Below are 17391 nucleotides of genomic sequence, written 5' to 3'. Positions count from 1 at the left end.
TTACACCACTGTAGAGCAAAGCTATAAATTGAATTAAATGTCACAACTTGATTATTTCTTTTTGTCATTTGAAGACACACAAGAGGCTGGACCAATGTGAGGATTGTCTTGTGAGCCATTAACAATGGATTCGAACGGTCTGGGGTAAGTTGCTTCTTATTCCATGTTTTTTTCAGATGTTATTGTTTTTAAATGTATTATAATTTAGTTCTGTTTTGGGGTCTATGTGAAAAATCATTCATGAATCAATTATCCAACAAATATTTTAAATCTTGTTTTCTCACTGATTCTATATATCATTTGGTCACTGATTTAAAATCCTATTTTTTTAAACTAAATGTTCCTGTGCTGAAGTAAAGTAGCTGGAATTTGCACTCTTGCAACTGATTTTTGCACAAGGCAAAACAGGTCAAATAAATAACAATTTTACAGCATTTTAGTCTAGGAGCAGACATCAGACATCTTGTGGTCTAGAGGTTCACTCACCTGGCTTTGGTGTGAGCAGGTGCAGGTTTGATTCCCACTAGTGGTGGTATGATTGGGAGTGTGGATGGTCATTTGTCTCTCTGCATACCCTACGCCTGACTGGCGACCAGTCTAGGGTACGATCTGCATTTTGCTTGAAAATAGCTGTCTAAGGCTCTTGCAACCCGTTCAAGGATGGGCAGTAAGGAAAATGAATGAATGAACGTTTAGGCTTTTTTTTTTAACTGTCAGCTTAACTCTGGTATTTGAATGAAAATTCCAAAAGAACATGTTTTGCATCATTGTAACACCTTTTTGTTGTTGTTGACCAAATACTTATTAACAAGAAACTGCAAAAGTAGAGACATCTAATCCCTCATCAGTCCCACAAATCTCCCCTCAGCGAGTAATCCATGCATGTAGGTTTGGGGGAGTTTCCACGTCATGTATTTCATAAAAATTCAGACCTGAATACAGCTTCCCTTAGTAATTGAATTAGGAAGTGTTGGGAACTTAAAGAGGTGCAGAGAGGGTTGTAAGTAAACAGACATGACCTTTTAATCGTTGGCCGTGTTTGAAGTGAGTAAAGCCCCAAGGGCTTTTATGAGGTGTACTTCTCTCAGTGTTGTGCTATGGAGGATTGAATTTCACAAGAAGGGTAAGTCAGTTTATTTTAAGAGTAAGGCAATGGAGGTGGAGATTGATGTGAAAGAAAAAAGTAATGAAGGAAGTAGAATACAGAACTGGGAAGAGTACAGTAATATTAATTCAAATACTATGTCTAAATGCTCTTGTGCTGTATTATGTACTGTATTGCAGTGTTAAATCAATATTATTGCATATTCATAAAGCTGTGAGCCTTCACTTTTGAACACCTTTTGTCTTTCTAAATATTTAAATGTTTCTTTCCTTGAAGATTGCATTCGAAATGGCATACTTTTAACAATCACCTTATGTGGATTTATATAAATTGTATTTTCTCAAGCTTGTAGTTTTAACTCAACCTAAAATAGTGTGGCACAAAATGTATTGTAGTTTGTTCCGCACCTTCAAAATTAGGCATTAACACAAAAAGTAAAAGACACAGGTCTGGACATCATAAGAACCACTTTGCAGAGAGAGAAAATCCCCTTAGCAGTCTTAGGGTTCTCAATTACAACCAAAAGTTTCTATGTATTACAGCTCTGTAAAACGTATAGTGAATACATTTCAGACACACGGACCTCTCCCAGTTCTTACGCCCTCCTTAGTGTGAGGTCTTGAAGCTTAAAAGCCACAGAGAGAATTTATGACAAAGGACTTGAGCCGCATACCTTAGATTTCTCTTAAAACAGATCCATCTCCACATGAGTACACACACTCAATAAATCAAACTTGATTAGTGGATGAACTGGTAAAAAAAGAGGCTGGAAATAGTGTCCATTGGTCTTTGATGGGTGGAGTAAGCCAGCTTTACTCATGTTCAGTACACATGTACTTGTGCATAAGACTAGGTGGCATATTCTTTTGAAAAGCTAATCAGATCCCAAAACATACTGATATGAAAAAAATGATACAATAAGATTTCCATATTTCCTTGATTCAATTTGAAGGCAGCAGCATAAATCTACCATGCACCGCAATAAAATTATAGGGAAACAAAGAGATGAAACAGGTGTGAAGAAACCACACATAAATATTATGCAAGACAAACGTTGTGGGCTAACTCAGGTCAGTGCTTGGGTGCTGAGAAGGTTTCGGACCATTCAGCTGAAAGCCATTGGGAAGCAGCTTCAGATGTGGTGTGAGGTTGGTCTCAATGTCTGTCTTGGCTGGCATGCCATAAAAAACACTTATGCCAAGTTAAACAGTCCCCCTCCATATGACCCCCTCCACACACTTGCACTGGTGGATGACTCCAGGATTTTCAGGTTAGATTTCCTAGTTGTTCTCTACAATAACTTAAGGAAATACTCAATGCCTATGACTGCTCTAAATAAATATCGCATAAAACTTTATTCCCGGGGGGCCCTGTTGCCCTGGTTTGTGCGTCGGCCTCACAGCTCTGGGGTCCTGGGTTCAAATCCAGGTTGGTCCATTTGTGTGGAGTTTGCATGTTCTCCCTGGGCCTGTGTGGGTTTCCTCCAGGTACTCTGGTTTCCTCCCACTTTCCTTGTGTCCTGCGATTGGCTGGCAACCGATTCAGGGTGTCCCCCGCCTCTGGTCCGGAATCAGCTTGGATACGCTCCAATACCCCCCGCGAATCTAATGAGAATGTAGTGGTTCAGAAAATGAGATGAGACATTATTCATTTCATTTCTCCCTCTGATTTAATCTATAATACAATATTAAAAGAACCAATGTGCATAACAGGTGCACAGGTACATCAGTGCCGTTGAATGAATGAATGTTTGAGGAAAACATTGTTGAATAAATACAATGAATGAAATGAAAGCATGTTCATGGTGAACATATGCCAGCATTCTCAAAACTTTCCTTAGCAGTTTGTGTGTCCATGTGTAACTTTAGTGTTCGCTTACATGTCAGTCAGAGAAATAGATTAAATTTAAGGAGGTACTTGAGTAAAGTCATTTATTATTCTGGTGATATGCTAAGACACAAACACAAGGGAAAGAGACTCATTAAGGAGGCTGTAAATCAAATGAGTAGTGGACCATCACTCTCCCTCTATACAAACACTACTCTTACTCCGCCATGTTAGCAAGAACCCAGTTGCAGAAACCTATAAAGATAACCAAGGATTCAATTCTTGTTGGTACTTGTAACAGACAAACTTGTGTCCAGTTGAAATAAGTAAAGGTTCTAATTTTTCACGACAAAACATCCATTGATGTAGAATAGGATTTAGGACAAGACTTTTCAACTAGTATTGTTTCGTTTTAAAAGACTTTAACAGCCTGGGAATATTTCCCAAATCTCCCAGGAGATCCTGTTCAAAGATACTGGGAAAAAAAATGTGCATTCGACTTTTTTGTTTCATGAGCCATAAGTCTCTGTCATGTTATTTTTCAAGACTGTGTAGGCCAGGTAAACAAAAAGCATTTTATATTCATTTCCTCTTCCAGCAGCTGCCACCAATACAAATATGTTTGGTGGGGTCTCGTTGGTGGTTACATTCTACCTCTTAACATTAAAGTAAAAGGTCAGAAAAGCCATTTTGTTGCAGTTCAATAGCAAATACATTTTCCACAACCACAACGCTCTGATATCTTTGCCAATAGATTTCATCAAAAAACAAAAATCGATTATTGAATACAATATTTTTTAAGCATACATCAACAGTTAAAGTTAAGTAATTAAGCAAGCTAACATACACAAGCAGGTATAGATTGGCATGTGTAAAGAACACCGCTGGCTTGTGGTGATTGAGTTTAATATGACTCCATGGACCTGACCATGACAGAGAAAAGGATGTATTGTGCCCTTGGCTTGAACAAGACCTCTTCTTGCACACAGGCACACCTTTCTCACAGAGTTAAAACCCACAGAAATACACACACACACTCACACTCACGGTTTTCCCACAGTGCTCGGAAATCCAGGGGGACCAAATCGAAGTAATCCATATCAGTGAATTCCGATTTGGGAAAGAGACCACCTTTGCACTATGAACAGATTCTCTGTATAGCTCGTCACATTTACCTGGCAGAAATCACAGTTTTGCCTTTCGCTTTGTTTTTCTACTTTGTCGTTCAATCGTGTTGGAATAGACAAGAATTTAGCCAAATCCTGAAGTACAAAATTCATAATCTGCAAAGAAGCTGTCCACCTGTCACCACCAATGAAAATTAACGGACATGAAAAACTGGTGAGTGCAGGTTTAAACATGGGGGAACATCTGAGGAAAGTTGACACAAAGCAATTTTAAAGGAGAATGTTTTGAGTGGAAAAATTATAAAAACTATGTGCGTTATAATGACAAGTAATTTAATAAAAAAAAACTAATTTTAACAGTCTTTGGGAGGTACTACTTGTACAGTCAGTCAATGTATGCGATTAGGCAAAACTGCTTGTGTGAATTGCAACATTAAACGCAACCAAATGTGAAAAAATGATTAACAATTATTTAACATCAGCCAGCTCATTTACTCTAACTATCACTTATTAGAATACCACAGAGGGATGTGGTAGGACTGGTGGTGTCCCCACAAAATCTCTTAATGCTTTGTACACTGATAAGAGTTTGTTGGGTCAGTCCTGGTGTCCAGCTGTATCTTATCTTCTCCCTCGCCCCACCCCTTACATCCCAGCTGGATGCCTTCTCTGTAGTCTGCATTTCTATGCTGTAAAGTCACCTGTAAATTGCGTATCTGTGTTAAATGGAATGAAGATGCATTGAAAACAATCACCAAGCTTTAACAGATCATTTCTTTACTTCCAAAGAAAGGAATGGATCTGGATAGCATTAAAGGAATGAAGGGAATGGATTATTTTGGAAGATGAGATTGATTAGATAACTTTATTCATTCAAGTTAATATATAAATACATATATAAATACATGCATACATATAAATAGATAAGCATGTTGGTCCATTCAAAATAGAAAAGGGGGAAAGTTTTTCTCATCAGTAGCTGACCACAATCCAATTAGATTCCCCATGGTTTTTAATTTCATACAGATGTGATTTTGTTTACTGAAGCTCAGTTTAATTTTGGCACAAAATGTAAAAGAAATGAATTACAGCTGCATGACACCTAGAATGCTCTTTGACTTCTATATCTAATGCTCTAGTTATAAACATGTCAAAGGTTTTGATTGCATTTTTGTTTATTTATTTTATAATTAGGCCCACGTGTGCAAATTATGGTACTTTACAAACAAGCTAAAAAAAAATAAAGAAAAAAAAAACTAACTCGAGAGAACATTTTAACAATATTGGTCCAAATGAAACTAAGTGGACTGACAGCCTAGGCTTATTTCAGTTTTGCCTAAACAAAGCAGACAGACCTTTATGCGGGCTGCCACAACATATTTCATCATTAAGTTCAATTTCCAGAATAGTCACAGAGCTACTAAACACTTCATTATGAATTCCGCAAGAAGAGCAACTGGCTCACAGGCACATTTTTCCAACTTGAGCTAAGACACATACAAGTAATTCCCATTAAAGAAGTGGAGATGAACTCAAGAAAAATTGCCAAGGCCATTTTCATACTTCGGGAATACTCAGATGCCTAATTAATGATTAGAATAATCCCATATTTAGAACACCTTAATAGTGTTGTGACATGGCTACTTGTCTGAGAGCAACAATCCGAACAGTACATTCAAATACTGTGCCAATGTGACAGGTGAGCGGGAATAATGTTCGGGTTTGGAAGTACTTGTGTGTGCCTTGTGTGGGTGCACAAGAGTGAGCAAGAGCAGGAGGTGCTGAAGGGTCGGATTATGTTTAAACTTCGGGGCATTTCCCTGTAAATCAGCAGGGACCGCGGCAAGTATGAATAGTGCAGGTCATATTCTTCTCGGGTAGCCTAGTGGGGTCCCTATTACTATAATACTGCTACTCATCAGTCACGTCTGTTGAGTGTGAGTCCACATGTGTGTTTGTGTGCATGTGTTTGTTCATGTTTTACCTAATGGAGGAACTGCTTTCACTTGAGTGAAAGTTGTCAACCATGGTGCACTGGTTCCCACGGAAATCCTATCAGGCTGAGGTGATTGACAAGTGCAGTGTAGGTCATAGACGTGCATAGACACTGTCTTGTGAATATTGTCAAATCGCAAATAAAAAACAGCATATTGCGTGACTAAGTGTTAGAACTGTTTCAGAGGCTGTCACTTACCAAATATGTTTTAACGAGACAAGTTGAATGTACAATTTGCTTTATTATAATATTTCAGTTTGGAAAACCCTTCAGCGGCATCATTCAAGACTTTTTGCACGGCAACGCGCTCGGAACATAACATAAAAAGATTTAAATGAACTTGGTTGAGGTATTACTGTACATAATTGTAAAAAAAATAAGTTTTTTATTTGTATTTTAGATAGAAACATTTTCTCTGAAATGCCCCCCTGTATTTTGATATTTTCACCAACTTTGGTGATTGTATTTCGATCAAGAACAGGCTCACTTGCCATCCTGGATTGATTGATTGATTTTAGTGACTTTTGATAAGAGGTATCAAAAATATGCACACGTGCCAAACAGTTGTTTATATGAGAATACAAATAAAAAATGTGGAAAAGATGTTTTAGAGGATAAGTGACTGCAGTCACGACTGAGCGTAATGTGAGATTACTCAAACTGCAGTTCTTCACATTTTGATGTTTTGCCTTGAACATGCAGGTGTGTGTGTGTGTGTGTATGTACGTGCGTGTGTGTAGTTGACAGGAATGCACTCCATGCAGTGATTGAGAGATAAGATCTCAGCAGAGGGTTCAGGTGCTAACAGACAGACACAGACTGATGAACCATAGAGAGAATCCCCAGTCATGTGTTTTCATTTCCAGTTTCTGCCTATGCTATGTGGCTCAAACTGAACCAGTGTCTGACAGTGAAATATTGACGAATCATTGCTTTTTACCAAATATCTGGAATTCTCGTGTCTCTTACCTGTCTGCTATGAATATTCATCAATCTTCTAGGCTTGTTGGCTGTTGAGTCAGAGACTATCTAAGCTTACTTTGTGAGAGAGAGATGGTAGTACAGCCTTGATTGGCTTCTAGCCAACCACAGGGTGCATTTAGGAAAACCCACAATTCACACCTATAAAACATTTGTCTTTAAATTGGCGACTGTGAGGCAGCCTTACTAATGAGGACTTCACAATGCCGCCTCTGTGGCTAATCAGCAAACTCAATTGCAAATTAATTGTTTTAAAAGTTGTCAAGTCTACCAAGTGGTTAGTGCCTCAAAATTCTGAAGTTGAGGGTTTGAACCTGAATTTTGTGGTTTCCTTTGGTATGACTAAATGTGTTTTAAAATGCGCTTAATGTCATGTTCTCTGGGAAAGAAAGGGCCATTTGTGAGAGAGCTTTCCTCTGAACACTGAAAACAGTATAAAAGAGAGTAACATCAGTTTTTCTTCCATTCTATCTCTTAGTATGTTAAGCTTACTTATAAACATACCAGTTCATTATACTATTGTTTTCTCTGTATATTGCTTATCTAAGTTCCTCCCCCAATCAAAAATGTATAATTTATTCCTAATTCATTCTCATAGGAGGGAATGTGAGCATGAATAGTTGAGCATCTGACAGTCCAGGAACAGAAACATCTCTTAGCCCATAGTACATGGGTGCAGGTGTTGTCTATGATGGAGGGCATCTTTGTCAGTGTTCTGCATAGGTTTATATGCAATTTAATTCAAAGCAGTTTGTCCTTCTGGAAATTTGAGGATGTCATGGTACTTTTATTTTAAGACAACTAGTATAATTTAATAGCAAAGCACATTTTGGACAATAAGAAAGCTGGGAATTGTGGTTGAGATAGAAGGAATCATATGAGAGCCATGGATAAATGCCAGTGTTAATCTGTGTGAGAGCGTAGTGCCTCAGTGTCAGGTGTCTGCCAGTGAATGGGCCTGTGTCACTGTAGTATCACTGGCCTGCTTGGAAATACATAAGGAAAAAAAAACCTAGGACAGGAATGTGTCAATGACCAAGATGGGTGAGAAAAGAGCAAATTCAAGTGAAAAATACTGGAAGCAAAGATTAAAAAAAAAGTCTGGAGTAAAGGCAGATTCGATGTTACCTCACTCACGTGCCTCTGTCATCAGCGAGATTCTGTGTCCTGACCAGAAGCCAATTTGTTGAGAATTAGTAACCTCTCCTGCCTTCAATCTGTCTGCCTTTTGTACGTCTGCGGATTGTTGACACAATACCACAGTCTGACACACACCAAATACAACACATTGTCAGATAGGACTATGCTCATACTAGTCAAAATCATTCATATACGACATTTAAAATGTTCATAGAAAACAGCAGGCCGTGCATAGTATAATCTTAGGTGAAATATTTCCTCAAGTTGGACTATGTTCACAATTTAAAATAACAGGCATATTGAATACAACATTTGCAATGTATAAATAGTTTGGTTTCCCTTTTTAAACTTCGCAGTGTTATAGGTATATTTTCTTTCTGGTTACAATAATATATCAAAGTGAAACTAAACATCCCTGGTATTTTTTGACGCAATAAATTTAGACAGCCCTTGCCATGAGCCCATTTAATGGTGGAAAGATGTTTGAGTGTGTGTGGTACTAATTCCACTCGTTTTGTCTACAAAACAGTTTCCTCATTTTTCACCTGCCTGACATACATTCCGACGTGACATGCAAGCACCCCTCAAACACACACACACACACACACACACACACACACACACACACACACACACACACACACACACACACACCACACACACACACACACACACTCACACACAATTGCTGTTTCTTCCTATTTCATTGTTTCCTATTTATTTTATTTGTGTTTAGGCACGTAAATGTGTGCACAGATGACGTGTTTGTGCGTGTACACTTGAGTGTGAATGAAAGAATAACAGGGGAGAGATTTTATTGATAACGTATTGAGTGATATCCATCTGCATAGCTAGGTGTCTCAGGTGTCGCTCAACAATGTTAAGAACTTATCAGTCATCCTAAATCTGCCCTACAGGCCCAAAGCACACATGCACGCACAGACACACACATGCCACACACATACACATGCACACTTAATCCACTAATACAGAAATATGTACCAATATAAAATTGCACATCCAACTGAGCCAACGCTACCGATACTTTCACATGTACCCATACACAAATACCATCACAGGTTCATGAAAAGCACTGTTGGAAAATATAACAAAACTAGGAAGAGTTCCGTCACTAGCACCCTAAACACAGATGCCTCTACACAGTTAGCCTGGGGGCTTGTTCTCAATTGTAGCCTCATCCTGGGTGGCAAAATCTAGATACACAGTCTTTTAGTATGCATCTGCATCCACACACAGACACACACACACACACACACACCATCAGCCTCCCAAAAGAAGTGCAATGTCACATCTAAATGATAAACCACTAAAAATTGCTCCTGCTTAACGATGAACCCACTTAACTGGAACCTTTGCGGAACCAGCCTGTCTGTGAATGTGTGAGGCTACTTGGCAATTTCATGCGAGACCCATAATGTGACCCCAAAACACATAGTGACCCTCACCTCCTTTCCTGCTGCCCGAGGCCGCACGCAAGCCAAAACATAACTCAGCCAAAACACCCACAGCTAGTTAAACTGTGAACCAACACATACAAACATATCAGACGCACACAGACGTATGCATGCGCACACACGCAAGCGCCACATTTGGAGGGCATCCCATTTTTCACATATAATGCAATACGGTAACAGGTTGATGATAAATACATAAATACATTGGGTGAAGGGAAGTTTGAAATTATATTCTTAAAATTACTTGATAATAATATTAAGTATAAGTATAATAATAATAATTCTGCTCCAATGCATTATTTGCATATTAGGAGTAATAAACTTCCAGAAAGAGATCTATGTTAAAACAAAAAGAAACATATATATTTTTAAACATTGCATATTATTAGCTGTTACAATATACATGTATATAATGAATCTTTCTGATGGCCTCTTTGCACCATACTGTTTATTAGACCATGCCAACAGGCAGATTCATTGCAAGAAAAAAAACCCTCAAATCTGTACTTATTGCAGTCAGATGTGATCTTTTGCTTATCAAAAGCTATCATGCGAGCCACCCAGATATTCCATAAAAGCACATCTGCTCAGCATATGACACCGCAGCCATAACGTAGTGCAGTACTGCTTTCTGATACACAGGCAAAAATGAGTCAGTGTAAGAGAAACACATACGAGACACCACGAAGAATAGATGAAAGGAACTGTGTATTCTAGAGAGAAAAATAGGCGGAGACAAATAGTTTTCTATGTTCAATGTGTGAATATTTATTAGGATAACATTTCTATATGTTGAACCATGAGATACAGGACCCTGGGTCCAACTATTCTGGTTATACCCAGCAAGTGCCATTATGAAGTATTATTGAGTTGCCAAATGTCCTAATTAAATCCTGGCATCCAGCAGTGTTGCAGTCTCTTGCCAAAGAAAGTCAATATGTTTACTGTTATAAACCCAATTTTACACTTTTGGGTTCTGTTTTGGAATACTTTTAAACCCATTCCTTGTATATGCTATATACACGCTATTCCCCTATGTCTGAGTCTCACTCAATACCAGTAATGTCCCATTAATCACCCACACAGCTACAAGGCAGACCATAGATCTGTAATTTAATACCATAATGCCTCATAGCTTATGAGCATTGTCTGTCCACTATCGATCACACATCTGGATCTTATTGTCTTGTGCCCTGAACACCAGACAGTCATCTGGAGCCATGGAAGATGAGTGAAGGAACATATAAATGGAGACGGGCAATGATTACTGGTAGTGTGATTAATCATAATAATATTGGGGACAGGAGAAGGCAATGACAGAATTTGACCATGGGGTAAAATAATAATGTGTCATCCTTTGGGACTTGCTTGATGGGAACATTGATAGCTCAGTGTCAATTAAGAAGTGATGTAAATGTGTCCATACCATTTTAGTTTTTATTCAATTTCAATATTCAATTTGGAGTATGTCTCCATGTGACTTGCTCGAAATGGAGCCATGGTGGTCAGCATCAACTTATCCTGCAACCTGATGTCTGTGCACGTTTTAAATTACAACCACACCATGTGTGTATGGCCAGAAATTTAGTTTCTGCTTAGACGTTTTGCAGGGTCTGTCGGCATCTTCTGACTGAATCCAGGATGTGTCCGAAACGGCTCCCCGTTCAACTGTGGACAGTCCTGGCTGTTATCATGTGAAGAGAGAAATATAAAAACAATTTAGCAGATGTCTAGATGACATGCAGGGAAGAATATCCAGTTTTGCACCATCAACGGACAATATCCAAAATATACTAAGAAGACAAAATATGATAGTTGTTCCCTATATCCATGCACTCTAACCTAACGAGATCAATTGTGATGAAAGCACAACGACCACACTGTATGATTGATGACTGATCCCCTGTCAGATTTAACTGTATTACCCCCTGAATACATGCTCTCCAATTGCAGTACTTACTGAACACACAGTTTGCTTTAATATGGTCTTTATGAGCGACTGGCTTAAGACAACTTGGGTTTCCGGTTTAACTTATAATACCATTTGGCTTGGTTAATATTAGTCTGTGGAAGCAAGAGATGTGAGACTGAGCTGTTTTGGATAGTGGTATTGTGTTTTTATTCCAGGAAAAGTCTTCTGAGATTTGCATAACGAGACTGTTAGGAGGATGAGAGCAACTTTTGTTGAATGCATACTGTTTTGTTTTTTATTTGAATACAGTAATGGGTCAACAGACCAAAGACCAGGGTTATGAGCAACGACACTAGTTGGGCCCCATCATTACGATATTCTTGAAGGATGCTTCTGCCCTATAAGCTTTGTAGTATTCCAACGTAGAACCCAGTTGCTGGGAGATGCATTGAGTTCCAAGTGACTGTTTTCAGGCAAGCAGCTGACATATCCGTTTTTTAGTAATCCAGGCAGGGGGCTAAGTCGGGAGCAGCAGCAATGGATCTTCTTGAGTCACAAAATAAAAAGTGTTGAGGGAAGGAGGAAGAATGGCTGATAGTTATTGTAACTGGCCGTGTGGCTTTTTTGTAGGAACTGCAATTAACTGTCACTTTGAAACTCTTGGAGACAAATAATGTCAGTGTGGAAATCTTTGCGCTGCTCTGCAAATTCCTTGAAAAACCCATTCTGGAATGCTGTCCGGCCTTATGTGGGTTGATCCACCAGATGGTCTTCTTCATGCCTGCTGGAGCCAGACACTTAGTGTAGTCATCCTTGGGTGGGGTTGTCTACTGTCCTAGTGTTTTCATGTGAATTAACGTGGCCAAGGAAGACACTTAGGCTGTTCAGATGTGAGAGGTCATTCTACGATTTAAAGTTCTGGGGCAGCCGTTAGGATATGAGGGGAGATTTTGCTTTAATGATCAATCAATATTTTCTGTTTTGTTGTTCTCTTTTTACTTGCACATTTCTAAAAGACAAGTTTACTCCACAAGCTGTTAAGATGCAGCATCATTTGCTCGAATGACTTTATTATATTTACGTTTTACCATTGAGTCATCTTCTAAGCTACTTATCTTCCATCTAGTGGGAAATTGTTTTAATTGTTTGTCTTGTTTTGGCACTTATTTCACATGGACATAGAAGATAAATAGAGCTGAATTGTTTGTAATCAAAATAATCAATGTCCTTTGACTTACATATTATAATCAGCGTAAGTTAACTGAACATTCTAAAAGAAACAATAGCAGATTATTAGAAAATATACAAATTCATCTTTTTTTTAGAGCAGACTAATGAAAGAATGGCTAATTGCCACTACATCATTCAGTCAAATAATACATGACTCATTACATAGATTTGATTGGCACATATAAAAGAACATTTTTAGATATTATGTGGTGGCCAAGTCCAAATATATGAGTCAAGTTTCCTCATACAGATCCGAATGACTCATTACCACCATCACAACTAAATGCAGATCTAGTCAGACGGTCCCAATCCTGCCCTGGCACCTCTCCTTCTACCATTTCAGGGCGATAAGCCCCAATTATGAGTGCCCTCTCTGGGAGTTCACACACGCACATCAACACACATTCCAAAATACATGAAAGTGAACATGTTCACAAACAAACATGCACTGCGAGGTTTGATGACCAGGTGCCCCAGACTGCATTCCACTGTATGATAGGCTTTGTAAGCCATCTCCTCTGCCCGACCTGTCGCCAGTAGCTCTGCTTGGCTTTAACACCCGGCCTGCGGGTTATACAACATCACTGTGTGTTCGAGCACCAACCTATGTAATATGTGTGTGTGTGTGGGTGGGTGGGTGCGTGCTAGCGTGTTTGTGTGTGTGTGTGTGTGTGTGGCAAAGCCATCAGGATTACTAAAAGGACCCTGGCAGAGTTTGACAAGGCTTTTCTCTTTGGAGCCCAGTGGTTTTATGACCGAGGTTGCTCCTGTGCATATGAGTGCTTTGTGTGTCAGTCTCAGGTACAGTATACGAACACTTTTAGAGCCATGGTATGATCAGACTACTTTTCGGGTTACCCAATTTGTTATTATTATCATAGAAAAGTTACGGATTGGTGGAGGCTATATCATTTGAATCGGCATTTCATTACAGAGCGTCAATCTGAAAGCAGACCTCAGCACATAGTAGAAACCTTATTACCGCCACGTCAAGAAAGACGTTTTGCATTAGTACCAAATTGGGAGTTCAGGTTGGCAGGAGTTAATCGTTTTACTGCCACCAAGAAGTATACAAACATTTTTATTAGTTGTTTATTGGCACGCAGTACCTGGGCAGCCGAGAAAGTACACAGTTGTAGTAAACACCCCTTGGCTGAGTCTTCACGACAGTGAGAAGTGACGCAGATTAGGACACTAAAAAAATAGGACCGGAACCAAATTACATTCCCCAATGTGTGTTTTCTTTTGGGTCAAATTGACAATTGCCTGAATGGTGAAAGGAAATCCATGAATACTGGTAACCTGGAGCTATCCACTGTTGTTTCACACAGCTCCTCTCCTGTATGCTTATAATACTTGGAAAGACCTTTGCAGCTGAACACAACTATCTGATTTCCTGTTCTGAGGAGAAAATGATGCTGAGAACATTGCTTAACATATCCTAAGCCTAAGGAACTGAAGGTTCTTCCATATAATATACCTCTGAAATCCTCAGTGTTGCTTCTCCTGTTGGTACACACAGGAAATTGGAAATGCATGCATAATTGTAGTTTCTGTCTCAAAATAGAGGCGGTCATGTCCAGTCTTTGAGTGGGATAATAAGGCAATATATAAAGGCAATACAATCATATGAAGTTTGAAGCAATGATTTGGAAAAATCGCAATTATTTTCTCAATGGACCAAAGACATCTCCAATGGCATTCACACCCAGTCAAGAAGTGTTTTGGGGTTTTTTTTAATTTTTTTTTTACCATCTATGCCTTAAGTGAATGGAGTTGTGTAGATGTTATGTGGTCAATGGTGGCTTTTTGCTTCAAGCCAAAGCTCCTCCAAAGCCACAAACAAAGCCACAGCAGGTGGATGGGTTGCAATGTGGAGGCAAGAAGGAGGGGGTCCATGGATTACAGGAGGCTCTATGCCTCTCCTCATCACGCTCCTCGACTCTGAAGAAAAGGTTGATTAATCGGACCCTAATGGGATAGATAGACCACACTTACCCTTTCAATATGGTTGGGTAGGCCTTCAGGACATAAGATACATAACAGAAGAGAGGGAAAAGAACTGATTTCTCTCACAGGGTGAACAACAAAGTCCTTATTTTCTCATCATCTTAAAATGACAAATAAAGACTTTTGCTGTTATTGTCACAGTAAAGAGTGAAATATATCCACGGAGTATTAAAACAAAGGCGGGCCTATTTCCATCAATTTTCTATCTTGTTCTTATTTTAGCTGACTGGACAAAAAAAATAACGTACAGCCTCGACTGGTAACCAGCTACACAGTAGAATTGACATCAGGAATGGAGAAAAGTTTACCTTAAGTATTTTATTATTAATATTTAGTTTTTACTGTGATGGGCAACATGGATGGTCTCGCTCACTGTGGTCCAGTAACGTCTAGCAGGCTTTGTAATGGACACCTCTGTGGAACTCTGTCTGGCCCCTGGACCTCCACAAGACCTCTGGGAGCCCTCCGTTGACTCCCTATTGTCTGCATAAGTGTGTTTGTGTGGGTTCGCGTGCAAGTACGGGTGTGTGTTTTTTGTCTTTGGGTGCCTCTCAGGGGCCAGTGTGTGACTCCTCTTTGTCTCGGTTTGGACCGCTGTCAGATTGTGTCTTTGTTATGACAGTTGGGCTACTTCTATACAGACTAAATCACCTCTCTCAGCTGTTCATTGACTGACCTAACCCTTGACAGCACACACATACACACAGATATATCTATACAACTCATGCTCTTTTACTTCACTGCACTTCACACTATTTTACTGCACCTGGTGAAAATGTCCAAATCTTCCAAGAAGGAGAATAAAAGATGGAGACAACAGGAGGATGAGAGGAAGGGGTAACAAAGCACGGCAGAAGAGGCCAAAGGGTATTTGACCTCTGAACTCTGTGTTGTTGGTGAGACATTGGAGGCCAGAGGACACAACAACCTTAGCTAATGAGTTACTACACGCTAGGTACAACACACAAATAGGCAGAAAGGGGAGAAAGGAGTCCAGTTAAAATCTGATTAATTTGTGTGACAGCAACCAAATCGCTTCTGTCACGCAGTAAAATAACCATTTGAGTGACATTTTAAGTGCCGCCAGCATCGAAGCATCACGTTACATCCTTCAGTTCACTCAGTTAAAAAATCTTTATGGCATATCTTTACCACCTCAGCCAACATCACTGTCAATGGAGAAATCGTATACAGTTTTGCAAAAATCTACTTATTAAATTAATGTAATACATTCCAAAACGAATCGATTCTTCTACAATCGATTCTGACTGCAGGCTTGTTAAAATGCTGTAAAAATATTACAATTTCCCATTCATGTCATTTAAAAAATGTTTTGAGACATACATAATGTAAGTATGATGGAATTGTTTAAATGTGTATCATTGTTGACATGATTAGGTGCTCCAGTTCTGTTAGTTTATTTTTCTAGTATTTTCACAATAGCCACAAATGGCTTTTTAAAAGCTCAGGGTAGTACAAATTCTATATTTTCTTTCCAATATGAGATACATGAATATGCCTCTAATACCTGTGACTTTTGTCGAATTTTATGATCTGGTTTTACCATATCTAATAATAATATTACACCACGTCATGTCAATTTCCAGTCTATAATGCAGCAGATGAAGAACCACTTTCAGTGTATATAAAGGTGTGTCATGCAAAAGAGACAAAGATAAATACAAGTAAAGGGTCAGAAAGTGAAAGAGGAAAATTCTTGTCAGAATTGAAATAACTCTTACTTGCGTTCACGTTTTGTTTATATGTACGTGTGAATGTGTGCTGGTGTTTTTGTGTCTCACCGTAGAGTAAATGTTAGAGGTCTGAGAAGCATTGATGTTACCGGGGTGATGGCCAGGAGTGTCAAACCAGCAGCAATATAAAACCTGGGCTTTTCCAGAGTGCCTTTGTGCCGGATATTTGTGCCAGTTCCTGTTGTCATGGTGATGAGAGGTCGATAGGGTAACATGTCCGGGCTCAGAACTGTTCTCTCATGACCCCTTATGTCTTTGCAGTCTTTATCTGTCACACACAGAAATAAACATATGGCCCTTTAGGTGTTTCATTAAGAGGTTACAATAGAAGTTATGAATGACACTCACGAAGCGAGTCCATACATATATATATATAGTCACACACATTTATATATCTATATCAGTGGTGTGCCGTGAGGGCCTTCAAGGCCTTCTCTGCTGGCCTAAGAAATATCTGGATCACAGACTGATGTTTTTATTTAAGCTCCAGTGTTTTTATTTAATCAATAAATGCTGCTAGGAAGTGGATTTTACCCCATTTTAGTGCATTGATTAGTTGATTATTTTTGTGTCGCAGCTGTAGCTGCCTGCAGTAGAGGTTTTATAGTCATGAAATAGTTTTTGCTGAAGGCATCACTAGGGAATGTACGGTCCGCCACTGATATATATTATACATTTACATATATACACACACATAAATATATATACATATTCAGATATGAATCACTACTACTGCACTTCTCATTTGCTCTTTTTATCATTGAATATATTTACTGATGTGTATTTTAACTGATCAAGTGTTCGTAAATTATATAAAGGCACAAAACAGCTATT

The 17391-nt window shown here is 39.0% G+C and overlaps 1 protein-coding gene across 1 annotated transcript in view; it reads left to right on the top strand.

The window, feature by feature from the left end:
- wnt4 (wingless-type MMTV integration site family, member 4) overlaps positions 1 to 17391 on the top strand; it is a 48710-nt gene that overhangs the window by 13440 nt on the left and 17879 nt on the right. The window contains exon 2 of the mRNA XM_077725860.1: positions 77 to 144. Coding sequence (XP_077581986.1) covers positions 125 to 144 — 20 coding nt within the window. The 5' untranslated portion in view covers positions 77 to 124. The remainder of the gene's footprint in view (positions 1 to 76; positions 145 to 17391) is intronic.

The sequence above is a fragment of the Stigmatopora nigra genome, chromosome 10 (genome assembly GCF_051989575.1).
Source record: "Stigmatopora nigra isolate UIUO_SnigA chromosome 10, RoL_Snig_1.1, whole genome shotgun sequence".
Lineage (NCBI taxonomy): Eukaryota > Metazoa > Chordata > Actinopteri > Syngnathiformes > Syngnathidae > Stigmatopora > Stigmatopora nigra.
This window is presented reverse-complemented; position numbering and strand designations above follow the sequence as displayed.